At 37.6% G+C, this 27,760-nt stretch overlaps 1 protein-coding gene across 1 annotated transcript in view; it reads right to left on the reverse strand.

Moving 5' to 3' along the window:
- Wdr64 (WD repeat domain 64) overlaps window positions 1-27,760 on the reverse strand; it is a 120,088-nt gene that overhangs the window by 75,905 nt on the left and 16,423 nt on the right. Inside the window, exons 4-9 of the mRNA XM_042674540.1 lie at window positions 24,775-24,878; window positions 21,711-21,740; window positions 20,260-20,370; window positions 17,966-18,180; window positions 14,760-14,894; window positions 1,212-1,291 (exon numbers count right to left, since the gene is read on the reverse strand). Coding sequence (XP_042530474.1) covers window positions 1,212-1,291; window positions 14,760-14,894; window positions 17,966-18,180; window positions 20,260-20,370; window positions 21,711-21,740; window positions 24,775-24,878 — 675 coding nt within the window. The remainder of the gene's footprint in view (window positions 1-1,211; window positions 1,292-14,759; window positions 14,895-17,965; window positions 18,181-20,259; window positions 20,371-21,710; window positions 21,741-24,774; window positions 24,879-27,760) is intronic.

A 27,760-nucleotide genomic window follows, 5' to 3' on the forward strand; every position in this document is an offset into this window, starting at 1 on the left:
TTCCACACAGTTGAGATGAGAGAGCTAAACCCTATGCTCAGCTTGTTCTCTGATATGGGATCTCACTAACATTTTGTCTATGCTTGCCTGTACCTATCATGCTCCTATATCACTTCCTAGGTGGCTGGGATTAACAGGTGTGAGCCACTGAACCTGGGAAAATAATTTTTGCAATAACCTTACAAGCAAGTACAATTATAAATGCTACTTAGAGATAGGATGGAGCTTTAGAGAGGCAAATGCCTGCCCACCACATAATGTTCAAGTGGCTTTGTGCCTGGACAGTCTGGTTGTAGAGACCAGTCTTGATGTGATCACACTATATTAAAACTTCAGTTTGACAGGAAGATCTGAATCTCTAAGAACTTATCCATCCTCTACTTTCCCCCTGAAACTTTCTTCCCCACAGATGGCCTAATCTATCTTCTACTTCACTTATCCCAAGAAAGCTTTAATTCCTCTAAGTTCTCTGGTTCTTCTATCCATCAATTCTAAACCAATTATCTATTGCCTCTCAATTTCATATACTTATTTTGAGACGATAAAATGTTGGGCCTTTACCCAAATAAAAATGAATCTATAAACACACAGATGCCCTTCTTCCTCAAAAGCCCTAGGACTTCTTTAGGAACCAGGAATTCAAGCTCTCATCATAAAAGTCTTAAACCTAGTGCTATGGCTCACACCTGTAAGCTGGAGGAAGATCCCTGGAGGAATGTGTTTCCAAACAGCATGGGCAAAAATATTCATCTCAACAATGACAAAAAAACCTGGGTGCTGTGTCATATGCCTGTCATCCAAGCTATAATGGAAAATGTAAATAGTATAACTACAGTCCAAGCCTGCCTAAATAAAAAATAGCCAGAGGAAAAAGGTGTAGGGACATTGCTTAAGTGGTAGAGTACATGCCTAGCAAGTGGAAAGTCCTGAGTTCAAATTCCAGTGTCACCCAAACTCCCCCAAATCCTTAAGGTGTGGATGAATTAAAGTTCTAAAGGCAGAATATAAAACAATGGATAAAATTATAATAAAATGCAGGGAATTTGTTTCACATATTCTTGGGTTGGGGAAGGCTTTTCTCATAATGAAAGAAACAGATTTGACTTTATATGGGTCTTTTAAATCTCTTGAAAGATTATTCTCACAGTAAAAAAATAACAATACTGTGTTCAGAGTAGAAAACCTTTCAATAATGCGATCTATCCACTTACCTCCAGTGACAATCACATTTGCTTTTAAACAGTAGCAAAAAGTGTTTGCTCCTCTTGGCATAGCAAATTCTCTGACAGGCCTGGGAGGTAAAAATTATATTTAGACAAATACATTTTCCTTTCTCTCTCTCTCTCCCTCCCTTCCCCATCCCTCCCTCCCTCCCTCCTCCCTCCCTCCCTCCTTTCCTTCCTTCCTTTTTTTCAGTACTAGTGCTGGAACTCCTGGCTTCATATTTGCTCAGCTTTCTTGACTGGCATTGTATCACTTGAGACATGCCTCCAGTCCAGCTTCTTTTCTGGTTAATTGGAGATGGAGTCTCATGGATGCTTTTTCCCAGGTTGGTCTCTAAACATGATCCACTGAAGCTTAGCCTCCTGAGTAACTGGTATTACAAGCATGAGCCACTTGAACTTGGCAGTACATTTTTCCTTGTAAAGGTAATTTCAATTTACAAATGGGTTAGATTCCATGGCATATTTCTACTCTGCTTGCAAATCCATCTGTTCAAAGATATTCCTGTAATAGTGAAGCTCTGACAGACCTATTGAATGTACTCCATGCTACAGTTTGTGTAAGTGTCCCTCAAAGCTCTGTGGGGTAAATAAAGGCCTAGGGTATGACTAGGAGGGGATAGAACCTTTAAGAGGTCAAGCCTTTTAAAGGTAAAGAGGGAAAGTCATCCGGCCATTGGGCTGAGCCATTGAAGAGGATTGTGGGATCCTAGTCCCTTCCCCTTCCTCTCTTCCCTTCCTGGTTGCTATGAAATGAATAGTTTGCTCTTCATTGTGTGGCTCCTTGATGTGCTCTTGCCATAGCCTAAAGGCAATAGGGTAAATTGAGCACGAATCAAAATGTCCAAAACTGTGAGCCAAAATAAACCTTTTGCTAAAATATTGACTTATCTCAGACATTTATTACATTTTAAATGGAAAGGTGGCTAGCATATACTTTAAGGCATACCTTGCATCACATAGTGAATCATGACTGTAATCCTAACTATTTAGGAGGAAGAGATCAAGAAGATTCTGGGTCAAGGCTAACCAGACAAAAAAATGAGTGAGACCTCATTTCATTAAACAAATTTGTGTTTCATAACTGTAATCTTAGATACATGGGAAGTATAGATAGAAAAACTGTGAACCTACACTGGCCTAGGCAAAAGTGAAATGTTCTATCTGTAAAATAACTAAAGAAAGAAGGGCTAGAGGTATGGATCAAGTAGTAAATCTCTTATCTAGCAAGTACAAGGTCTAGAGTTCACATGCCAGTATCTCAAAATACTTAAATAAAAAAAATTAAAGTGTGAAAATCATTCCTTGTTATGTTATAAAAAATGGCAGTCTATTGGACTTGGTGTTCACCCCATTGTTTTCATTTAGTTATTTATTTGTTGATTTATTTTGATAGACCCTCACCTATGTGGCTCAGACACACAAGACAAAGGAACTTATGCTTACTGAACATTACTTATGCCAGACATTAAACTAGGCATTGATTGAACTAGAGTTAACATGAGTTAAGTAATTTTTGACAGACTGTAAGATAGGCCTATTCATTCACATTCACAGATGGCTAAACTACAACTACAACTTAGAAGAGCTAACGTAATTTATTAAAAAGTTATAGACAGAAACAGTTCCATCTATAGTTCCCTGGCAGTGTTACAAAAGCACACTACCATGTTGAGTAACAGACAAAATCTAATGTGAGTGAGTTGCTCATCTGTTGGAGACCATATCAAGCGGTCTAAGGGTTAGACCACTGTGCTCTGGGTGGTGTCATTAATTGCTGACATAAATTTTCCTCCTGGTACCAAACATTTCTGAAATTTCCATACGAAATTATAATCAGAATAATAATCACTTCTGATATGGGAATAGTTTGAGGATTTTTTTCTCGGCTTTTGGTGGCGTTTTGCTGGTTCTTATTCCCACAGCTGGCCAATTGTCTATGCCTATGAAATGCAATTTCATCAGGTTCAATTTGAGACACATTATAAGAAATTGCTGAACTAGGAACATGTTGAATCCAAGAACAGAGAGAACCCAACCGTTGCTGTTCTCAAGATGATTCTCCAATTGCTGGAGTGATTCAAATAAACATGATTGTGCTGTATCACTTAAGAAACCTCTTCAGCATCTAGATTTAGGAGAGTGGCCCAAGTGAACAAGCAGCTGGGGAAACTCAGGCAGCATCTGTCCAAACAGATCAATGATTCCCGCTTGCTGAGGTTGTCTGAGTATTTTTATCTCAGCTTCCTGGTGATTTACTAGGAAATCCAGAATGGGCCCCAAAGATAGTCTCTTGAGATTGTAAAATAGCTACTGTTTGGAGTAAAGACCATAATATGCTGATTAGGTGGAAAATTAAATTTTCTTGGTAAACCTAGGGTGCGCCATTCAATGAAGCATATATATTCATGCATCTGGGCATTGGTGGCTCATACCTGTAATCCTAGCTACTCAGATCTAAGATCTGAGGATTGCTATTTGAAGCTTGCCAGGTGAGGGAAGTCCATGAGAACTCTTAACTCTAATTAACCACCAAAAAGCCAAAAATGGAGCTGTGGCTCACGTGGTAGAGTGCTAGCCTTGAGTGACAAGAGCTAAAGTACAAAGTTGAACCCTTGAGTTCAATTTCCAGAACTGGCACACGCATACCAATATATGCATGCGTGCACGCATACATACATGCATGTACACACATATATGCATATATTTTCATGCACACATTTTGAAAGAAGTATATAGGCAAAAAGATGCACTAAACCTTACAGAACTGCTGTGTGTGTGTGTGTGTGTGTGTGTGTGTGTGTGTGTGTGTGTGTGTGTGTGTGTGTGGTGTATATCAGTAATGGAATACAAGAAAAGGAATAAAGAGACAATGTTAAAGTGTGTTTAACTCAGCCTTATTCTTGATGTTATATTCCAATAAAAATAGTATTAGATCTCTCTAGAATCACACTCTTTTAAGGGCCAAAAGTTAGCTAATTTTAATTAGATCTTTAAAAAAATTTCCGTTTTATTTAAAACTTAACACAAAAATTCACAACTTGATTGGTCATCAGCTCCTAACATTAGGAAAAAAAGGAAAGGTTGCCACCACTTCCCTTTGTTCCCAAAGGAAAAGTTCCATTCCTTTTCTCCAGGGCTGAAGCATTTATTATTATATTGTATTTTGACAATACTTGGAAACCAACATCCTTTTAAAAATCTGTTCTCCATTCAGGGTCAGGTGAGATATGTCTATAAATGTAGCTGTAATGTGTTTCTTGTGGCTGCTACAACTCTTCTTGTCAGTGGAATCACTGTGTAAGTTAATTTTCTACTCCTCTCTGTAAGACTAATCTGTCTGTTCTTGCAAAGGTTCTACCATGTCCCACACCTTTTCCTGAATTTGTGTATGCTCACAAGCCAGAACTATCCATGTGGCCTTTTATATACTGTTTTATTGTGTGAATTGCCATCCAATGTGATAGAATTCTGGTTAACTTTTTTGGTGCCTGTCCTGGGGTTTAAACTCAGAGCCTAGGTGCTGTTCTGGAACTTCTTTTTGCTCAGGGCTGGTGCTCTACTACTTGAGCCAGAGCTCTACTTCCAGCTTTTTTTGTTACTTGAGTGGAGATAAGAGTCTCACAGACTTTCCTGTCCAGGCTGGCTTCAAACCGTGATTCTCCTATCTCAACCTCCTAGTAGCTAAGATTACAGGTATGAGCAACTGGCACTTGTATCTGGTCAATGTTTAATATGCAGCTGAGGCCAAGCTGGGGACAGAAGATCATGGTTACCAGTCTTGGTTGTTTTCCATGTGATGGACATGATATGATTTCCATCATAGTCAATTTCAAATTGCCAATGTGTCAGCCTCAAATATGGAGGTGGGAAAGATAAACAGCTGTTGCTGGGTGTTGGTGGCTCATGCCTGTAACCCTAGACTCAGGGGCAGACAATCTCAGACACTCTTAGCTCTAATTGGCCAGCAAAATATCAGAAGTAGAACTGTGGATCAAACAGTAGAGTGCTAGCCTTGAGCAAAAAAGCCAAATGAGAGAGTGACAGGCTCTAAGTTCAACTCCACTACAAGTACCAAAAAGAGGAAGAAGGAGATAGTTGTATATTGTGTAGTCTTAATAGGTTCTGGAAATATAAAAGCCTCCAGAAAAATGATAATAACACTAACACAAATAGAAAATGATTGGCTTGGAATTCCACTGCTTTTGTTTTTTAATAGCTAATGTGAATTTATATTAATTTTTATTAATGGCAGTGTTTCACAATAGGCTTGTCAAATTCCTGAAATCTTAGCAATCAGCTCTTTTATACTCTTATGAGCTACCTCCAGCATCCTACATGTTTTATGCTTTATTTCTGGGAATTTTTCCCTTAGATTTTTAGCAATTAGAGTTAGAGATCATGACATAAGTATATTTACTGCGTATTTGTTGGACAACTGGTACATTTCTGGAAAACCATAAAAAATTTTCTGCTATAATTTAACTTTTTAAAATTATAAATATCCTACCAACTGTCCTGGAAACATTAGCACTAGTAAAATCATTGTAGAAAACCAGCACACCTTGGAAATGAAAACAATTTAGATGTTGAGATTCAGTTTATGTGTTTTGTAGGACCACAAGGGAGTCTTACACATTTCTCCAAATGTTTTTCTGTGGTTTTGAATACATTATAAACAGCCAGCATAGCATAAAATCAAATTGGATGTAAGTTACATCAGTTTCTTAATTAAATATTCCAAAAATGTACTTATTTAAATGCCAACACGTAATCATTCACAGTTAATTATGTTACAGAAAGCAAATGAAACTCTGTAATTAATTATGGCATATAAATTATATTCATGGAGTGTGATTTGGTGTCAAGAAATGAAATTATTTTTAATGTACTGTGAAACTTTTTCATCCACCTCTCAATGTGATATATTACACGCCAAATAGACACTTGCAGCTTTTTTTAAATGAGGAGAATATGGTTGTTTTATTTTAATGAAGTCACGCAAATGGAAGTTAGTTGTGTTAGAGCTGTGATATTCCTTTTTTTTGTGGATGGTCATAGGGCTTGAACTCAGGGTCTGGGTGCTGTCCTTGAGCTTTTCCCTCAAAGCTAGTGTTCTAGCACTGAGAGCACAGTGTTACTTCTGGTTTTCTGGTGGTTACTTGGAGATAAGAATCACATAGGCTTTCCTGTCCAGGCTGGTTTGGGACCAAGTTCCTAATCGTTCAGCCTCCTGAATAACTAGGATTACAGGAATATACCACCAGCACATGGCCCATTGGATTTTTTTAATCCAGTTACTTCATCACTTATTTTTAGAACACTGATCTAAAGATAAGTTCTTCCTTTCAATACACAAGGACTACTTTTTGGTTTTTCATTTGTGTATATGACCATATGTGTGCATGACTACATGATCAAATGCACATGGTATGTGAATGCATGTGTATCTGTGTGAACAAGTAGGTGGATGTGGATGTGGATTTGATTAGCTTAAGAGAAGGCACCGTTTGCATTTGTCCAGGAGACAGACTATTCACCCCTTGTCCTACCATTACTTTTTTTTTTTTTTGGAGGGGGGGTCCGGTCATGGGGCCTGAACTCTGGGCCTGGGTGCTGTCCCTCAGCTCTTCAGCTCAAGGCTAGCAATCTACCACTTGAGCCACAGCTCCACTTCTGGCTTTTTTCTCTTTGCTTATGTGGTGCTGAGGAATCGAACCCAGGGCTTCAGGCATGCAAGGCAAGCGCTCTACCACTGAGCCACCTTCCCAGCCCCCCTACCATTACTTTTAATGGCAGCCTACACGTAAAGGGGAAAATGCCGAGTCATGTGCCTAACCATTTCATTACCACTCATTCATTGTTTAGATATAAAAGATGAAATTCAGAAGAAAGTGATTAGAATTTAGAAATACCTGGTGTGTGTGTGTGTGTGTGTGTGTGTGTGTGTGTGTGTGTGTGTGTGTGTGTGAGAGAGAGACACTGGGACTCAGGACCTTGTACATCCACTCAGCTTTCCTGTTCATAGTTGTTGGCATGCTACCACCACAGCCACAACTCCAGCCTAGTTTTTGTATGCTTCTAAGTTTTGTTTATTTTTTTAAATATATCTAGACAAATACCAAAAGAGGAAAATTGCTGGATCACACAGTAAGATACATTTAGCTTTATAAGAAACTACCAAATTCTTTTAAAATGGCTCTATCATTCGTCATTTTCATTAATAACAAGTAAGAATCTCTGCTGTTCCTTGTACTTGTCAGCATTTGGTGGTGTTGGTGTTCTGGATTTCCCATAGGTTGGTAGTTACCCTCATTGGTTTAATATATATTTACTTAACAGAAAGTACACAACTTTGTATTTTTATTTCTATCTGAACATCTTTATTAGTAAGAAGTCTGCCCTAATATTTTGTCCATCTTTCAATGAGGTTGTACATAAACATATAGTTAAATTTTGAGAGTTTTTTTGCATATTTTGGGTACATTTTCTTTCTTTCTTTTCTTTTTTTTTTTTTGGTCGGTTGTGGGGCTTGAACTCTGGCTTGGGAGCTGTCCCTGCACTCTTCAGCTCAAGGCAAGTGCTCTCCCACAGCACCACTTCCGGAGTTCTAGTGGTTTTTTTGGAGATAAGTCTCATGGACTTTCCTGCCTGGGCTGGCTTTGAACCATGATCCTCAGATCTCAGCCTCCTGAGTAGCTAGGATTACAGGCGTGAGCCACTGGTGCCCAGCTAAATTTTCTTTTATCATATGTCATTTGTGAATATTTTTTCCCAGTCAATGGCATTTTTTTCATCTTCTGACAGCATCTTTTACAAAAGAGAGTTTAAAATACTTTAATAAAGATCAATTGATCAGTTATTCCCTTTTTTGGATCATCTATTTGCTGCTAAAAAGTTACCATGGCTAAAGCCTCCCACATTTCAACCTGTGTTATTGTCCAGGAATATTGTTGTTTTCCATTTTTTTTTTTTTTACATTCAATCCTTTGTTTCAATTTAGAGTTAAGTTTGTGAAAGGGCAAACATGTGTTTCTAGATTTAGTTCTTGTGTTTTGCATGTGGAAGTTTAGTGGCAGCACTTTATTACCTTTGCTTTTTTAAAATCAAAGGTGAGTTATTATATGTGTATGGGTCTCTTTCTCAGTCTATTATGTCTCATCCATTTATCTGTCTGTGGTTTTTCAAGTGTCACACTGTCTTCCTTTCTGTAGCTTTATAGTAAGCATTGAAATAGGCAGTGTCTGTCCTCTGGCTTTGTTCTTCTCTTCCAGTATTGTGTTGCCTTTCATGGGCATTTTACTTCACCATATAGACCCCAGGATAAATTTGAGGAGAGCCACAAAATAACGTGTTGAGATTTTGGCTGGGAGAGCATTCAGCCTACCGACTAAGGTGGACATCTTGAGATATTAAGGCTTCCTACCCACGGGCATAGACTATCCATGTATTTAGTTGTTTATTTATCAATGTTCTGTCCTTTTTTCTTATACAGATCTTGCATTAGCATCTTTGAATATTGATGGAAATAGTATTGTGATTTTTAGGTTAAAATTTCATGTTTTGGTGAGAATGTGGAAAAGTGGTTTGACTTTTGTATATTTGCATGGTATTTTGCAAGTTTCCATTCATGGATTATTAGTTTCAGAATGGTTTTTTCAGTAAATGCTTTTGGATTTTTACATAGACAGTTATATTATCAGTGAACAAAGATAATCTTATTCTCTACCAATCAGTATACTTTTTATTTTATTGATTTTATTTTGTATTAATTTACCTAGGAATTCCAGTATAATGTTGAAAACAATGGAAAAAAGGGATAACAGCTCCTGTTATCCCTTTTAGTGGGAAAGCTGCATTTTCACCTGTAATTATGATGTGTTTGAAGGTGACATTTATAAATTGAGGATATTCTCATTATGCTTTTTTGCTGAAATGATTTTTCATAGTATTGGATTTTGTCAACTATTATTCTTTGTATCTCTTTTAAAATTATTATTACCTTTAAGTAGTTGTGCAAAGGAGCTGCCATTTAATAAAGCAGTTTATGAATACAATATATCTGGATCAATGTCAACCCTTTCAACATTCTCACCCATCCCTATACTACATACCTCTTCCCTCACTCTTCTTAATTTTTTATATATCAGATTTTTGCCTGTATTTCCCCCCCTCTTATCCTCATCATTAAACTACCCCTTTCTTTTTGACCTCATCTCACTCCTTTCAAGTAACCACTTCCTAGTGTTCTATTTTAACTTTGATTTTGGCTTTCTAAGGAATTTTAAACTATTTGAGATATCCCTTGAATCTACCATACTGTAGTTAGTACATTTGTATATACTTGCATATCACCCAATGTATTTATTTACAAATTTGTAAGCTAAATCTTGCTTCCACATATAAGGGATCCTTTGTCTATCTGGGCCTGACTTCATTTAACATAATTTTTCCAAGTCTTTGTATTTCTTTACAAATTTTACAGTATCATTCTTTCTAGTGGATGAGCAAAATCCCATTGTATATGCATACCACATTTTCTTGACCCATTTGTCCATTGATGGGCATCTAGGCTGATTCCATATCTTTGCTATAGTGAATAGTACTGCAATCAACATGGTTATGCAGGTGGCTTTACTGTATTTTGGTTTATAATCTTTGGTGTAAATGCTCAGGAGTGAAATTGCTGTATCATAGGGAAATGCTATGTTTAATTTTTTGAGGAACCTCCACATTGCTTTCCAGAGTGGTTGAACACATTTACATGCACACCAATCTTGTACTGGGGTTTTCTTTTGGCTACATCCTTGCCAGCATCACCCTATCAAGTGGGGATAACATGACAGGATCTATTACATACTTCTCAGTTCTAACACTTAATATCAATGGGCTCAATTCCCCAACTAAAAGACAAAGGTGGTTGTTTGGATCAAAAGGCAAGACCCATCCACCTTCTGCCTAATAGAGACACAGCTAACTGATACAAACAGTATCTATTTAAGGTGAAAGGCTGGAACAAAATCTTTCAAGCAGATGGACCTCATAAACAGGCTAGAGTAGCAATACAATTTCAGATAAAATAGACTTCAAATTAAAATTATTAAGAAGAGATAAAGGCATTATAATTTCTTAATAAGAGGAACTCTCCATCAGAAGGACATAACAATTGTCAACATCTGTACATTCAAAGTTGGAGCCCTCAATTTCATCAAATAAATTCATTTTGATTCAAAAACACATATAGATTCAAACACATTTATTGTTGGTGACTTCAATATCATTGTCACCACTGGGTAGGTCATCCAGGCAAAAACTCAGTAAAGAAACCTCAGACCTTAATAACTGCATTGCCCAACTAGACCTAACAGATATCTATAGAATCTTTCACCCAACAGCATCACAATATGCATTCTTCTCAGTAGCCCATTGAATAGTCTCCAAAATAGACTATATCCTAGGTCACAAAGGAAATCTCCTCAAATTCAAGAACATTGAAATTATTCCATGTATCCTGTCAGACAATGATGGAATAAAATTAGAGCTCAACAGCAAAAGCCATCACAGGTAAAATTCATGAAAATGGAACAATATATTACTGAATGATCAGTGGGTAATTGAAAAGATAAGAATGTTTCTGGAATTCAATATAAGCAAACACAAAATACCAGTTTCTCTGGGACACAGCAAAGGTAGTACTCTATCTTTTAATATTAATACGTAATTTATCTTCTTTAATTTATTATTTGATGGATTAACATTCTAAAGTCTGTGTGGAGAAGTAATTGATTTTTGAATGTTTAACTAATTTTGCATAAATAACTGATCTATTTAACAAGTAATATCCCTCTTTATACTTGATAGTTTTTGGATCCTGAAGTGTTATCTGTCTAAATACAGCTACTCTTATTTTATTTTGTCTACATGATATATTTTATATTGTCTCCATCATATATATGAATGTAAATATATACTTAGAGTGTTTCTTAAAGAAAATATATACCTGGGCTTCATTTTTGATCCATTGAAAATATCTGACTCTTAGCTAGTGTGTTTACACTAATGACATTTAAAGTGGTTATTGTTATAATTGGATTATTATTTTGTTTTCTTTTTTAAAAAGTATTTATTTATGTGATACCAAGGAATCAAACCCAGGGCCTCATGTATGCTAGACAAGCACTCTACTACTAAGCAATATTCCCAGCCCTCCTCTACTGTTTTTTATTCACTGCTCTTAATTTTTATTCCTGTGTTTACCTTCCACTTGTGGTTTTAACAAAGCATTTTGTATGATGCTATATTTCCTTTCTTCCTTCCTTCTTTCTTTCCTTCCTTCCTACCTTCCTTCCTTCCTTCCTTCCTTCCTTCCTTCCTTCCTTCCTTCCTTCCTTCCTTCCTTCCTTCCTTCCTTCCTTCCTTCCTTCCTTCCTTCCTTCTCTCTTTCTCTCTTTCTTTGTTTTGCATTCTGTGCTGGTCGGGGCTTTGAACTTGGCCTGGGCACTGTGTCTGAGCTTTTATGCTTAGGGTTAGCACTCTATAACTTGAGCCACAGCTCCATTTCTGGCTTCTTGTAGTTAATTGAAGAGTCTCACAGAGTTCCTTTCTAGGCTGGCTTTGAACCATGATCCTTAGATTTTAGCGTCTTAAGTAGGTAGAACTACAGACATGAGCCACTGGCACCTCCCTATTGTGTTATTTTCTATTTTCTTTGATTATCTCTCCTCTTCTTCTTCTGCTTCTTCCTCTTTCTCCTCCTCAATTTCTTCTCCCTTCTTTTACATTTAAAATCAATGTGAATCTACTTTTAAATAACTACACAATGAATAACTACCCATTATTTATTGCTTTTTATTATTTTATGCATAAGCATAAATATATAAATAGATATGTATGCATTCATGATCAAAGGCATTTTGACATTATTTTGGGCAGATGTGTCTCTGTTAGATCAGTTAAGGATATGAAAAAGAAAGGATATTTTACCTACATCCTTTGTTGTTCTTATTTAATGTAAATTCAAATTTCTGACTTCTATCATTTTCCTGCTCCTTAAGGAAGTTCCTTTAATATGTCTTGCAAGTAGGTCTACCAGCAAAAAATGCCTTTAAGTTTTTGCCTCTCTAAGAAAGTTCTATTTCTTCTTTGTTTCTCTCTCTCTGTCTCTTTCTCTCTGTGTCTGTCTGACTGTCTGTCTCTTACTGGGTTTTTGAAGCAGAGTCTTATTTTATAGCTCCTACTGGTTTCTTCCGTGTGCTCATTCTGCCTCTACTTCCCAAGTGCCAGGTTCTAAGTATATAACACCACACCTAGTTGTTTACTTTGAAAGAACAATTTTTCATGGCACAAAATTCTAGGCTGGTTTGTTTGGGGATTTTTTTTTTCCCTCAACACTAAATATTTAATGTTATTCTCTTGTTTACCCAGTGTCTGAGAAATCAGATATAAATCTTTTCTGTATAGTAGGAATTTTCTCATAACTTCTTAGGATTTTCTTCATCTTTGATTTTGTGCAATTTAAATACTTTAAGAGTATTCTTATTTATTTGTTTGACACTCATCCTTCAGTGTTCTTAGAAATTCTCAAATTTGTAATTTTTGTTTATGATATGAATTTGAGGTTTGATCTTGGGGCCTCCTGCTTGCTAGGCAAGCACTCTACCATGTGAGCAGTACTTGCAGTCTCTTTTTCTCTTTACCTTTCTGTTTTGGAAGTTTCTACCAACATAGATTAGGTCATAGATTATTTCCTCAACTGTGTCCAATTTTGACATGAATTTACTAAGATGTTCTTTATTTATTTATATCGTGACCCCTGCATTTCTTTTACTTTGTAGCATGTCCATCCCTCTGCCTATATTATGTATCTGTTCTGGCACATTGTCTTCTTGATCTATCACAGCCCTTTTGTTTGAAACTCCTTATCTGATAATTCCAACCATCCTTGCCTTTTCTGGGACTGGGGCTAATGCTCTCTGGACTTTTGGTAAATTTTTCCTTGTTTTGTTTCAACTTTTATTGATAGACATAATACAATGGGGAGGAAAAAGAACTGTTGCAAACAGGCCCTCCATCATGTAGTGGTCAGGTTGTGGAAGGATGTGCCCATTAGTCCTACAATTAGGACCCAGTATTTTAGTGAGTCTGTACCTTTAAGCTATGAATTTCACAGAAGCCTCTTAGATTTGCCATTTGTTGGGCATAGACAGCTACAGTGAGGGAGATCTGAATATTTCCCTTCCCCTAGGTTGGTTTGTCCTTGATAAATCTTCAGTTGTTTAGGTTCTGGTAACATAGTTTTTCTGGAGGACAGGCCTTGTTACAAACAGAATGCTCTAGTGCATTTCAAAATAGTTCCTTTTCTTCTCTGTTGTAAGAGATCTCCTTGAATATCACCTGTGTGAATATGGTTGCTCTTCTACAAGGAAAACTGACAAAAATCTGAGGGTTCCTTTAAATGAACTCTCAAGGTTTTAGTTCTTAAAGTTCCTGTAAGAAATTTGTCAATAGTAGTTTCAGTATTTCTACCAAGAAAATGGTTAACACAAAAGTTTCTTCTTAGGGTCTGAGTTGTGACATACAGTACTTACGCAGACGGAGAGAGAGAGCAAAATTGCCCTCTGATCATTTTTCTCCAACAGATCTAAGAAGAGTTGTTGATTTTCATTCAGTCTGTTGACTTTTTTACACATTAAGATGGATTGACAACTTCCAAATACCTTATGAGCCAGACTGGAAACCAGAAGTCTCAGTGTACTTTTCTAAGAAAGACTCCTCACTGTAAAATTTGCCATTTGAGTACATAATTGAGAACAAAACAAAAAGTTTCTTCATTCTAGAAAGTTCTCATGTCCTCATTTGGGATTCCTGAGCCTAATACAGCCCTAGATAATCACTAATCTACTTTTTAATCTTTGTACCCTTTCAGATATTTTTCATAAATAGAATACAATATGTAATTTAAAAATCAACTTCTATAACTTACTGTAATGTTTCTGAGTTTACATCTCTATACCTTAAGGAATTTTTAATCAAAAATTACAATGCATTTATCTGTTTGCTAGTTATTAGTAAATATTAGAAAGATTGAAAATGCATCAGCACACTATTCAAGTTCGCCTACTATTCAAGTTAATTATTCATGAGCACTATCTAGTGTATTACACTTGAAATGTGAAGATTGTGTTATATCAGATCATAATGACAAGACTCATTAACCAATAACTAGCCAAATCAATGATATTAAAGTGTAACAGAACAGCATATGGGAAATATAGTCCTAGATATAGCTGTATTGATTTGTCCAGTAGAGTATAAAAAGGAACAAGAAATGAGCAAAATTGCTATGAAGAGAATATGTTGTATTCAAATAATTAACTTTGTCAAGCAAAGATAATAGTTTATATCTTTTTTTTCTTTCTAAAGTTTGAAAGGTCAGTTTAAAGGTTTCAGGATTTGGATGGACTTCACACTATAAAACTTTGGAAAAAATACAGAATATTCATACATTCATTTATGTATATAAACTGTTATACTTACAAATTATCTTCAAGTCTCTTCAAGGATTCTAAAACCAATGAATGAACACTGTCTAAGGAGCAGGATCCAAAGCAATTTAGGGCTGGAATGTATCGAATCTTCATAACCCAGTCATTATGTAGCTTTCGTTTAGTACTTGGAATGAAAAAGACGATGAGGGTGTATGTTAGACATTCAAACATATAATGTTGAGGGTTTTATTTCAGATTTCATTTGATTGTAACCAAGTCACCACTCTACCCAACCATGCTTCAGTTTGTGTGTATAATAAGTACTGTGCATTATACCATTTTTAACTACTTAAATTTTCCCAAATTAAGTATAGTTAAAGTAAAAAATAACTTGAATAATGGACATATCTAGCTACTGGAAATAGGAATTGAAAGATGGGCCATGGAATTATCTGGCAAGTGGCCACATTTGTCTAAAGACAAGGTTCATATCTTGGCTTTTATTCTCATAACTTATTTCAGCTGGAAGGGGAGACTTGGTGAAGTATAAGACAACACATGGCATGTTGGAAAGTCCCCATGATGTGATTTTCAGTGGGAACAAGTCCCCATGAGGAGTCTCTGGGGGGACCAAGTAACATGACCCCTGTGTGAAGCATGGAAAACAAAGCCCAATTCTTTTTCAAAAAATATTTTTATTGTAAAATACCATACAGAAGGGTTACAATTACATGAACAAGGTAATAAGTATATTTCCCATCAAGCATTGTTGCCTCCTCCTTTGTTTCCCCTTACCATCCCTGCCCTCCCATTTCCCCTCCTCCCTCTTTCCCCCACCAAAGTTGTAAAGTTCATTTTTCAACCTAATGTCTTGTACATCTCATTGTTGCACTGGGTCCACCTGTATTCCTATTTAAACAATTTGTTTTTCCCTTCCCCTCCACAAATTATACCAACATCAAATACAGTGAAAACGGGTTATAACATGGGGGAGGGACATACAAAGCAACAAAGAAATCATCTTATAAATATGTTAGAAACAATAGCAAGAAAGAAAAACCATTTGAGTCCTTATCTTGGGGTTCATTTCGCTTAACATCATCTTATCTAACCATTTCTGCTTGTCTCAGATGACATATACTAGTTATTGCAAATAAGGAAAATCATGGGACCTATGTTTCTTTGGGCCTGGCTTACTTCACTTAATATAATTTTTCCAACTCTTTCCATTTCCTAACAAATGGGGCAATGTCATTCTTTCTGATGGAGGCACAGAATTCCATTGTGTATATATACCACATTTTCTTGATCCATTCATCTACCGAGGGGAATTTGTGTTGGTTCCAAATCTTAGCTATGGTAAATAATGCTGCAATAAACATAGTTGTGCTGGTAGCTTTAGTATGGTAAATTGGGTAAATTTGGGTAAATGCCCAAAAGTGGGATTGCTGGGTCATAGGGGAACTTTATGTGGAGTCTTGAGGAACCTCCATACTACTTTCCAAAGTGATTGAACAAGTTTACACTCCCACCCACAATGCAGTAGGGTTCTCTTCTGGCCACATCTGATGTTATTAGAAATCTTGATTATAGCCATTCTAACTGGGGTCAGGTGGTAACTCAATGTTGTTTTGATTTGCATTTCTTTTATGGCTAGGGAGGTTGAGCATTTCTTCATGTGTCTATTGGCCATCCTTCTTTCCTCTTCAGAGAAGTTTCTCTTTAAGTCTTTAGCCCACTTATTTATTGGGCAGTTGTTTCTTTGAGGATTTATTGTTGGGGATTTAATTTTTTGAGTTCCAAGTACATTTTAGATATGAGACCCTTGTCCATTGGATGACTAGTGAAGATCTTCTCCCAATCCGTCGGCTTTCTATTGATCTTTCTAGCTATGTCCTTTGCCATGCAGAAGCTCTACAATTTCATGTAATTCCCTTTCTCCAATCTTTCTTTGATTTGTTGTCTTTCTGAGTCTGTATTAAGAAAATTTCGGCCTGCGCCAAGGAGACCTAGAGTTTCTCCTATTCTGTCCTGTAATGTTTTCCAGGTGTCTGCAAAGGCCAATTCTTAATTGCTGTGTATTTCTTAGTTCCACCAATGAGATTTGAGGTTATATATTTTTAATGTTTTGTTTAAATTATAAAAGAGAGATGCTCTGTATGTGTGTGTGTGTGTGTGTGTGTGTGTGTGACAGAGAGAGAGAGAGTGAGACAGAGGGAGGGAGGGAGGGAGGGAGGGAGAGAGAGAGAGAGAGAGAGAATATATGTGCACTGGTCCTGGGGATTTGAACTCAGAGTCTGAGGGCTGTCCCTGGTTTTTCTTTCTCTTTGCCCAAGGATAATGCTCAACCACTCGAGCCATAGCCCAACTTACGGATTTTTGTTACTTAAGTGAAGGTAAGAGTCTCACAGACTTTTTTGCCTAAGCTGCTTTTGCAGCATGTCCTCAGATCTTAGCCACCTGAGTAGCTACGATTATATATATATATATATATATATATATATATATATATATGAGCCCCCAACACCCAGCAATATTATATATATTTTAAGTTTTTAAAAAAATTGCATAAGAGATGCTCATTGTAAACATTTTTAGAAAGTAAAAAATTATTAAGAAAACAAAATCCATCTGTCTAAAATCTCACAAGAAAACAATTGCTAATATTTTGAATATTTGCATGCAATAGTTTTCTAAATAGAAATTCATACACAGGAATACACATATGACCGGTATTTATAAAAGTGAATTCAGTCATATATACAAAAATAATGTTTTAGGGTGCCATGGATCACATTCAGGACATTGTACATGCTAGGCAAACCCTTTACCACTGATCCAGATAATAATATATATATATATTTTTTGTCGGCCATGGGGCTTGAACTCTGGGCCTGGGCACTGTCCCTCAGCTCTTCAGCTCAAGGCGAGCGCTCTACCACTTGAGCTACAGCGCCACTTCTGGTTTTCTGGTGGTTTATTGGAGATAAGAGTTTCACGGTCTCTCCTGCCCGGGCTGGCTTTGAACCGCGATCCTCAGGTCTCAGCCTCCTGAGTAGCTAAGATTACAGGCATGAGCCACCAGCGCCCGGCTCAGATAATAATATTTTTAACTTAACATCAAATCATGAACACTTTCCATATAATAGAATATTTTTCAAGATATAATTTAATTGGTACACAATATTTTTAATATTTAATAATTACCCAATGAATCACTACCAGCACAAATGGATGGCTCCATGATACCCTTACCTTTTAAAGTTCTTGGAGTCCAAGATCTGACTTTGTACTTTCTTTTTGGTTTTCGCCTGCTTTAGCCCAAAGTCATCACTGTTCACTGTGAATCTGTTCACAAAGCCGCCATCATCCCCCAGGAGGATTTCATCTCTGCAGAGCTGGTCAGGCAGGGTCACCACACACACGCACAGGAGGCAGTGGTCCATGGGCTTGATGACAAAATAGTGGTCCTAGAAGCAGAGTGCACTCAATGACTTACTTCATGGCGTTGACTAATGACTCCTGCGGTACTTGAGATGTGGCTCCGTAGGACACTTGCTTAGCATGTGTCAGGCCCCTGGTTCAATCCCCATTTCCCAAACCAAAAATTCCATATTATTTGATGCGTTTTATTTTCTAATGTTTTTCATTTTAGATATGTCCACAGTTATATCATGAATGAATGGCTTTCTCTTGGATTTGTAAGAAAGTAGCAACAAGAACTTCAAGCCAAGGGAAGTGTGGCTCAGGCCTGTAATCCTCGCTTCTCAGTAGGCTGGCATCACAAGGACTGAAATTTCAAGTCAGCCCAGGCAGAAAAGTCCTTGAGACTCCATCTGTAATTAGCTAGTAAAAAGGCAGTCTGGAGTCATGGCTCCAGTCATGGAGTACCAGCCATAAACAAGCAAGCTGAGCAAGCTTACAAACCTGAGTTCAAACCCTCATATCAGGAAAAAAATTACTATGAAGTCTAAAAAAGGTATTGACAGGCAATTCACATAAAACTGGACAGTTAGAAAAAGGAAAGTTAAGGACTCCACAGTTGATTGCAACATTATGGACAAATTGCACAAAAAGTTTAGTTTTTCACTGAAGCTAGGAACAAGCATGAAAGAAGATTAAATTATTCCTTAATTCTCCAGTCACAGAAGGACTGCCTCATTGGAGGATGAAAAAAATGTTTTTGAATACTTAGGTGTGTTTATTTATTTATTTATTTATGTGCTGGTTCTGGGGCTTTAACTCAGGGCCTTGGCTTTATCCCTGAGCTTTTTTTGCTCAGGGTTTGAATTCTACTACTTGAGTCATAGATCTATTACCAACTTCGTTGTTAATCGAAGGTAAGAGTTTCATGGGTTTTCCTTCCCAGACTGGCTTCCAATCATGATTCTGAGATCTCAGCCTCCTGAGTAACTAGGATTATAGGTGTGAGCCACCCTCATACATGGTATTTTATTTTTATAATATTCTTACTTAATGAAGATTGACTGGAGAGAAAGGCTTTGATGTTGAAAACATAAACATAACCAGAAAGATAATGGCTGGATGCAGAGCAAGGTGAAAAAAAAAAAGAAAAAGAAGTTGAGCTGGACATGATAGCACAAACTCATTAATGCAAGCCACTCAAGTGATAGAATTGGCAAGATCACTTGAGTTTATGAGATTTGAAACCAGCCTGAATGAACAATGTAGTAAAATCCCACCTCAAATGAAAAAAAGGAAAAAAATTCTCAAAATCAATAACTCCTGAATGAAACACATTAAATATTTTCCTTCCTTCTTTCCTTCTTCTGTTTTTCCTTCCTTGCTTGCTTTTCTTTTTCTTTCTTTCTTTCTTTCCTTCCTTCCTTCCTTCCTTCTTTCCTTCCTTCCTTTCCTCCCTTCCTTTCTTTCCCCTCCTTCCCTCCCTCCCTCCCTCTCTTCCTTCCTTCCTTCTTTCCTTCCTTCCTTCCTTCTTCCTTCCTTCCTTCCCTCCCTTCCTTTCTTTCCCCCCTTCCCTCCTTTCCTCCCTCCCTCCTCTCCTTCCTTCCTTCCCTCCCTTCCTTTCTTTCCCCCCTTCCCTCCTTTCCTCCCTCCCTCCTCTCTTTCCTTCCTTCCTTCCCTCCTTCCTTTTATCCTTCTTCTCCTGCTTCTTCTTGTCCCCATTCTCCTCCTCCTCCCTTTCTCCTCCTTCTCTTTTTCACTCTTCCTTCTCATCTTCTTCCACTTCCTTCTTCTCCCCCCACCTCTCGCTCTCTCTCTTTCTCTGTCTTTGAGATAGTGCCTGCCTTTTTAGATAAAGCTATCCTGTAACTCAATATGTAGTTCAGACTGGCCTCAAACTCACTGTCCTTCCTCTCAGACTAGTTGGGATTACTGACATGTAGCACAGCATCGGGTTTCAGAGCATTTCCGTTTGATCATAGAATGTCAGTGATAGACTTAATATAAAGCCTCCTATTATATATGACTGAGAAAGCTGATGTTCATTAGGGAAAGCAATCTGCTCAGACCCTAGGCCATACTGAAGTGTCGATCTTCTTTCTGTTCACCCTCTCTTGGCACTGTACCTGGCTACTACCTTGAGCTTTATAGTCCCAGACAATAATGGTCCTTTCTGTAGTGGCAACAATTCGTTTCAGCTGAGCGAGGTAATCACATCCTGTAATCCAGGAGGTATCCTGATAGAGAAACATACAATTGGGGGTTATACTGTTTCCTTCTATGAGGTGGTATTGTGCCAAAGAGTAGGTTATTGACATTAGAGACTCTATTTTGCAATGGAGCCTTACAAACAGCTTCAACCCTTTCCCCTTTACTGAGTTACTCTGCACCACCAGCTAATAAAAGATCCACTTCCTAGCAGTGCATGGTATCCAGGAAAGTAGCTGGAATTTGCCCTATTCAGTTTTGAAAGCAAGGGCAGAGAGAACAGATGAGCAAGTACTCTGGCCCTGCTGCATGCTAAAACTTGTACCTAGGAAAGACCTTATGATCATCTGGCCAATGATAAGTAGAGATAAAGGACTTGGTCTTGTATCTTGACTCAAGTTACTGGCCAAGAATAGCTAGAATCTGTAGCCACAACCCAATGCTACGGAGAAACAAGAGCTTCCATTTAGGCATGTCTGGAGTACCAGAAACCACTAGATGCATGTCTGGTTTGACCTTGAATCTTCTGTAAAAACTACTATGAGTTCTAGTGGGTTGGTTTAATGTAAGTAATGCAGGTTCTGAGGCTTAAAAAGAATCCAGGGCCGGGTGCCTGTGACTCACGCCTGTAATCCTAGCTACTCAGGAGGCTGACATCTGAGAATTGTGGTTTGAAGTCAGTCTGGGAAGAAAAGTTCCCTTGAGACTCTTGTCCCCAATTAACCACTCAAAAACCAGAAATGGAGCTGTGGCTAAAAGTGGTACAGTGCCAGCCTTCAACCAAAAGCGCTCTGAGACAGTGCACAGGCCTGGAATTAAAGCCCCATGAATTTTTTTTTAAAGGAGAGTCCTTTACCAGTATGTAGTTTACCGCAATTATTCACTGCCTGCAAACAGTGAAAAATAGCCCAATATCTGTTGGCCTCTCCTAAATCCATGGGATTCTAGAAGCAAGTTACGGTAGTTCTATATATCACAGGTTACTGCTTAAATGAATGATAAACTAGCCCTATAATTTTATGGCTTTTTCAGGTTTAAAACAAAATATTCTCAAATAATTTCCATTATCTTCTTATTTTCATAGATGGAGTATGTCCTTTTTTACATCCCTCAATAGTGGATACTCAGAAAATTTCAGGTAAAATGCTTACAATGAATTTGCAAGAAGTAACCAAGCAATTTTCCACAGATAATTTAACTCCTAGAAACAAGATCTTGATCTTTTTAGCTATTTATGAAGAGTTAGTTTTCAGCCTTGTAAATAAATGTAAATTTATAGTCTGAACTACTTCCTAAACTTAGAATCTATTCAGGTACTATTATCAGAGTCCTAACTTTGACTTCATAAGGAAGTTTTAGATGTACTTACGGTAATATTGGTCCTGGACTGAACTTTCATCTATGAATGAAAGGAAAGAATAGAAACACTTGGTTGACATTATAATTAAAGGTGAGAATATTGACTATCTACAACATCATACAGGTGCTTTGGCTTAGTCTCACTTGTTATCTTCCCTTCCACAAGTTTTCTCTATTTCTCCTTACTTTGGAACCTTTACCTCTGTGGAATAATATACACAGATTGCAATGAGCAAGGTTTATCTCCCTTGGCTTATGCTTGGCACTTTTAACAGTGTTAAGCTTTATTATTTTGTTTCTTATAAGCAAACTCTCTCACCTATGTGTAGTTTTTCAGAGCAACCTCTGATACCAATATTTGGAAATGCAAAGCAACACTAACAGAAAATGACAAGAGTAGTTCATGCTAAATAGATCATCTTAAACAGAGAAATGTTGAAACATCTAGATAGCATTGTTCAATTAAAAAAATCTCTCCCCAAACTAATGAAAGTCTTCATGTTTTATCCAGGAGAACCATTGTTTTATTCAATAAGTCTCTGTTGAGGGAATATCACACCCTGGGTACTGTGCTAGTTGAGAGTTGAATTTGTCCCATGCAGAAAGCTAATGGCTATTAGCAGCCTTTCATACCCTGGATGCCTAAAGGCTCCCAAGATGAAGACAAGTAGCTGAAGCATCTCAGTGATGCAGTTCCTTTCGTTGCTCTACGGTCATAGGAAGTGTGTAGGAAATTGTCTCCCAAACGAATGGTTATATGAAACAGAAAATGTGAATCAGGAAGAGCACTGAACCTGTTGTCATGGCTCCCTACAGACCTCCTTTCATCTGAAATGACAGAAAACTTTCCAACCAGGAATGTACTTCTAGCTGAGGGAGGACATGGTCTGTGGACAGCAGAACAGAGTACCATTGGTTTCCTATCATAATTCTGGATTCTAGCTTTGTTGGAAGTTACTTGCCTGAAGTCCTTTCCTTCTCTATGTTTTCATAATCCTTGTGCATCTATTTTGAGTTTTTAAAATCCAGCCTTTGGGGCAGGAATTTTTATTAATGACACTTTCAGTCCATATTACTGAGAAAATCCTGAGTTGTATCTATTTTATTTTAAATTTGTGGAGGGGAAGGGGAAAACAAATCATTTAAATAAGGATACAGGTGGACCCATTGCAACAATGAGATGTACAAGTTGTTATGTTGAAAATGAACTTTACAACTTTGGTGCGGGGCGGGAGGGTGCCCAGGGAGGATTACGTGGGGGGAGGGAAGGATGGGAAGGGATGGGAAGGGAAAACAAAGGAGGAGGCTACAATGCTTGATAAGAAATGTACTCATTATCTTGCCCATGTAACTGTAACTCCTCTGTACAGTATTTTCACAATACAAAAAATAAATCTTAAACTTCAGAAAGACATTTGTAGTTTTTAATGACTTCAGTTTACTTTTCACCTACATGTGTTGTCTTATTTGAAAGGAATATAACATTTAAAACATTTATTCCTAGTGTATTGAATTTTAACATATTTTAAAGCAATCCATTGCCTCCAATTGCATTATAAGAAATGATGGGTTTGTATATATGAGTTTCCGTGTGTGCAACCATGAGCTTTTGTGTCTGTGCTTGTGTGTAAGTTTTATAGCATATCTAATGTCACCTCACTTGTTAAATATAACCAAAAACTATTTCATTATGTAGATCATTATCTTTCTCCTCATACATTTCAGATAGCATCACAGTTCCATTTTTTTGAGGACACAAAGGTAAAAAAGATTTGAAGAGAAATAAGGTAAGAAAATAAAGAGATAGAGATGGGGTTGTGTATTTAATAAGATGAATTCATTTTTGTTTTCCAATAATTTTGTTCATGAAAGTGATGGCTACATTTGTTTGAGTGCTTACAATGATGTACACACTCTATACATACTAATTCATGTAGATGGGACAGTTTCGATGAGAGGCAAGGCATATGGTTCTGGCAGATAAGCCAGGGCCCAGCTGAATATGCACTGAGCTGGGATCCAGGCTCCACACCCAGACTACAGGTGCCCCAGGGATTGGCTGCCAGCACCAGCAGCTCCTCTTTTCCTCATGACTTGTTACTTCTACTTCTGACAGATACTGAGCTGGGCATTACTGGAGAGCTAAAAGGTACAGGCAAAATGTTAATCATATGATGATTGTTCAAATAGGTGTTTCTAGTATAAAACCTTCCATTTGGGATCATTAACTACCCTTTCCTGCAAAAGCAGTCGAAAATATTTCTCTCTTTTTTTCCATTTCTTTAATTTCCTCGACTATACTAAAATTAAATAATTACAAAGCTTTAACATAAAACCTGCCACTGTCACTAATTACAACTTTTGAGCCCTAAGCGCTTAGGTTTTCTTTTCATAGTGAAATGTTCTCTGGGACATCTAACCATTCGCTCTACTAAAATCTCTTCTAGTTTAAAACACAAGTGTCCAAAGCTTATATATTTAGAAATAAGTGGTACTGGTAATAGTGATGCCTTATGTAGGAAGTGATTGTTCATTAAGTGTTCCTACCTCCATTATTTAATTTGATTTTTCCCTGTCATTCTCATTCAATGGAAATGAGATAAGGGAAGGGATATGAGCAGATGTTAGTGGCTCCTGAAATTTTCCTATTTGACATTACCACTGGAAAAATGAGCAGTGGAATTGCAACTATTTTGTGTACTCCAAGCGCAAAGATTTTGATGAGACCGAAGGTTAGATGATGACAAAATCTGTTGGCTTGTGAATGTCTCTGATTTTGTTCAGAAACTATCCAGATCAGCCTTTAACACTATGGAGGCTATATGGTTCAATGTGACATGCTTAAGGAGGAGAAATGCCAAATGACTCACCAAACCTCAGAAACTGCCCGGGACTCAGCAATCTCAGCAACCCTTACTGCCAATATTTTGATTTAATTTTTGGAATACTCTGAAATATGACTTTTTTTTTTACCTTAAACAAGTACGTAATACATACAAAAATACAAGATGAAGAGAAAAAGAGAAAAAAGGGGAATGGAGGAGGAGGGCAGGGAATATAACATTTTAAATTACCTGGTTGTTAAAGACTGTTATTAATCCTTTCTGAGAAGCTGTTATTAGTAAATCCAACTGAGGGATCTTGACGATGCTCTTAATCACATCTCGTCTCCTACTACCTGTCAATAGCACAATATTTATTTCATCTTCCAGTGACAAACATTTTAAAACTCATCTATTATGCTGGAGATGAGAGAGAGAGTGAGAGAGAGAGAGAGAGAGAGAGAGAGAGAGAGAACCAACACTGGCAGAAACCACTAAGCTAAAATAGAATATAACCATTAAAAATAGCAACTACCACTTTTTAATTACATTTAGAGATAGAGGAACAATCTGAATAAACAGATTTCTACACCTCATGCACACATCAGTATGCACAAGTGAGCATCTTTTGAAATCATTCCTATTTTGAGGTTCTCTACATCTCTTAGAAATCTTTTCTTTGAAGTACCACTGTCATGGTTTACACAGAATAAAAATAAGTCCTAATATGATCTCAGACTTCTCATATAAAAGAATGATGCTATTTTAATATTGTTATTAAAGCACAGTAGGCACTCTGATGTTTCTATGTCCAGATCTGATTAATAAAGCCATAAACACTGGACTTCTTCCTAAGGTGATTTAATTTTTTGTTTTTATTTTTTGGGGACAAGGTCTTGCTGTGTACCCTAAGCTGTCCTTGTACTTCCCATCCCCTTTTCTCCTTCTAAGTGCTGAGATTACAAGTGCCCCACCAACCTGGCTCTAGGGTGATTTAAGTTTTATAATTGTAAACTCTCAAAGAGGAAAAGAAGTAAGCAGACCTCATATTCTAGCACTACCACCTCAGGTATATATCAGAAGAAAAGACATTGACCTCAAAGGGGTGCAAATTAGGTGTTGGGGACTGTAAGTTATACCATTTGTGTACACAGTATGTACATATATAGATGCACTTAGTCACTAATACTTGAAGTACTAACATGTCCCAAAATAGGATGTGTGTGTGTGTGTGTGTGAACTCTTTTTTTTTTTTTTGTTGGTCGTGGGGCTTGAACTCTGGGCCTGGGCGCTGTCCCTCAGCTCTTCAGCTCAAGGCGAGTGCTCTACCACTTGAGCTACAGCGCCACTTCCGGTTTTCTGGTGGTTTATTGGAGATAGGAGTCTCACGGTCTCTCCTGCCCGGGCTGGCTTTGAACGGCGATCCTCAGATCTCAGCCTCCTGAGTAGCTAGGATTACAGACGTGAGCCACCAGCGCCCGGCTTGAACTCTTCTTAAAATGGACAATTGCTAACTCAGAAGCCAGAGAAAAGGTGAAGAATGAGTCAGAAAGTGTCCTTAGATACTCACAGCTCTCCTGTAGCTTATTGTCTCTCAGACAGCTTTAGAACGGCCCACGGGCTCCTCTATCCTTGTCTCTCCAACTTTGTCTGCTATTTCTCTTACCCTCCTGACAGAATCCTGAGCTTTGTTCTCTCTTTCCTCCAGACTTTCATCCCCTTCTCTCTGGGGGCTTTCCTCACCCCTCCCACTCCAAGGGCACATCCTTCCTGTACCACTGTTGATTTTTTTGTTTTTGTTTGCCTTCACAGCTTGCTTACTTCTTTTTTTCTCCTACAGAACTTATTACTTCCTGACACATTGTGCAGCCTACTGGTCTGATTTGTTTTATTTGTCTGTCTTCCCTTGTTTTCCAACTCGAGGTCAGAGATTTTTGGCACTCAGAAAGGTGCCTGGACTACACTGTAGACTTTAAGCACATATTGTTTTAGGGAATATGAATAAATGATGGAATCCAACTTCCATCTACAAAGATGCTTTTTAGAATGCCAGCAGCACTTCTGTCCTGGGCTCTGGTCCGTCCACACCTCAATGGTGGTGGCAGCTGGGATTACACCCCCCCCCCCTTTTTATCCTTCAGTGATGCTTTTCATGACCAGAGGCTGGGCTATGCAGATGGTTTACAAAAACATGAAGTCAAGAGACTCCACATAGAGCTCCCCTATGACCCAGCAATCCCACTTCTGAGCATTTACTCAAATGATCACAAACAAGGTACAAGCACAATTATGTTTATTACAGCATTATTCACCATGGCTAAGATATAGAACCAACCCAGATGCCCCTCAGTAGATGAATGGATTAAGAAAATGTGATTATATATATATACATATATATATATATATATATATATATATATATATATATAAAGAGAGACAGACAGACAGACAGACAGAGACACAGAGAGAGGAATTCTATGCTTCCATCAGAAAGAATGGCACTGCCTCATTTGTTAGGAAATGGAAAGACTTGGAAAAAATTCATATTAAGTGAAGCCAGGCCCAAATAAATATAGGTCCTATGGTTTCCCTTATATGCAATAATGAAAATGTCTAGGATAATCTTATCAGATGAGCAGAAACACTCCAAAGCTATGTACAGATGACCATATAAGATGATGCTAACAGAATGAACCCCAAGATATGGACACAAGAAGTTTTTCTTAATTGTTGTTGCTGTTTTCAATGTACTATATGATTTTTTGGTTTCTTTTGTATGCTCTTCCCTATGGTATATCCCCTGTTGTCACTATATTTGATTTTAGTACCCTGCATCTTATATATACATTTATCTAAGGGGAATAACAAAATGTTGAAACAAGGACACAGGATGACCCATTGCAACAATGATACTCATAAGAAGCTATGTTGGAAATGAACTTTATAACTTTGGGACTGGTGGGGAAAGGGGGGAGGAAAGGCATAGTGGGAGAAAAACAAAAGAGTGGGTAACAGTGATGGACAAGAAAGGTACTCATAGCCTTACTCATGTATCTGTAAACCCCTCTGTACAACATCTTTACAATAAAATAAATTTTTTTTTTTAAAAAAGAAGTTGAGTTGGGCGCTGTTGGCTCACACCTGCAATCCTAGCTACTCAGGAGGCTGAGATCTGTTGATCATGGTTCAAAGCCAGCCCAGGCAGGAAACCACTAGAAAACCAGAAGTGGTGCTGTGG

This window comes from Dipodomys spectabilis, unplaced genomic scaffold (assembly GCF_019054845.1).
Source record: "Dipodomys spectabilis isolate Male_0828 unplaced genomic scaffold, ASM1905484v1 ptg000019l, whole genome shotgun sequence".
In the NCBI taxonomy this organism is placed as follows: Eukaryota; Metazoa; Chordata; class Mammalia; order Rodentia; family Heteromyidae; genus Dipodomys; species Dipodomys spectabilis.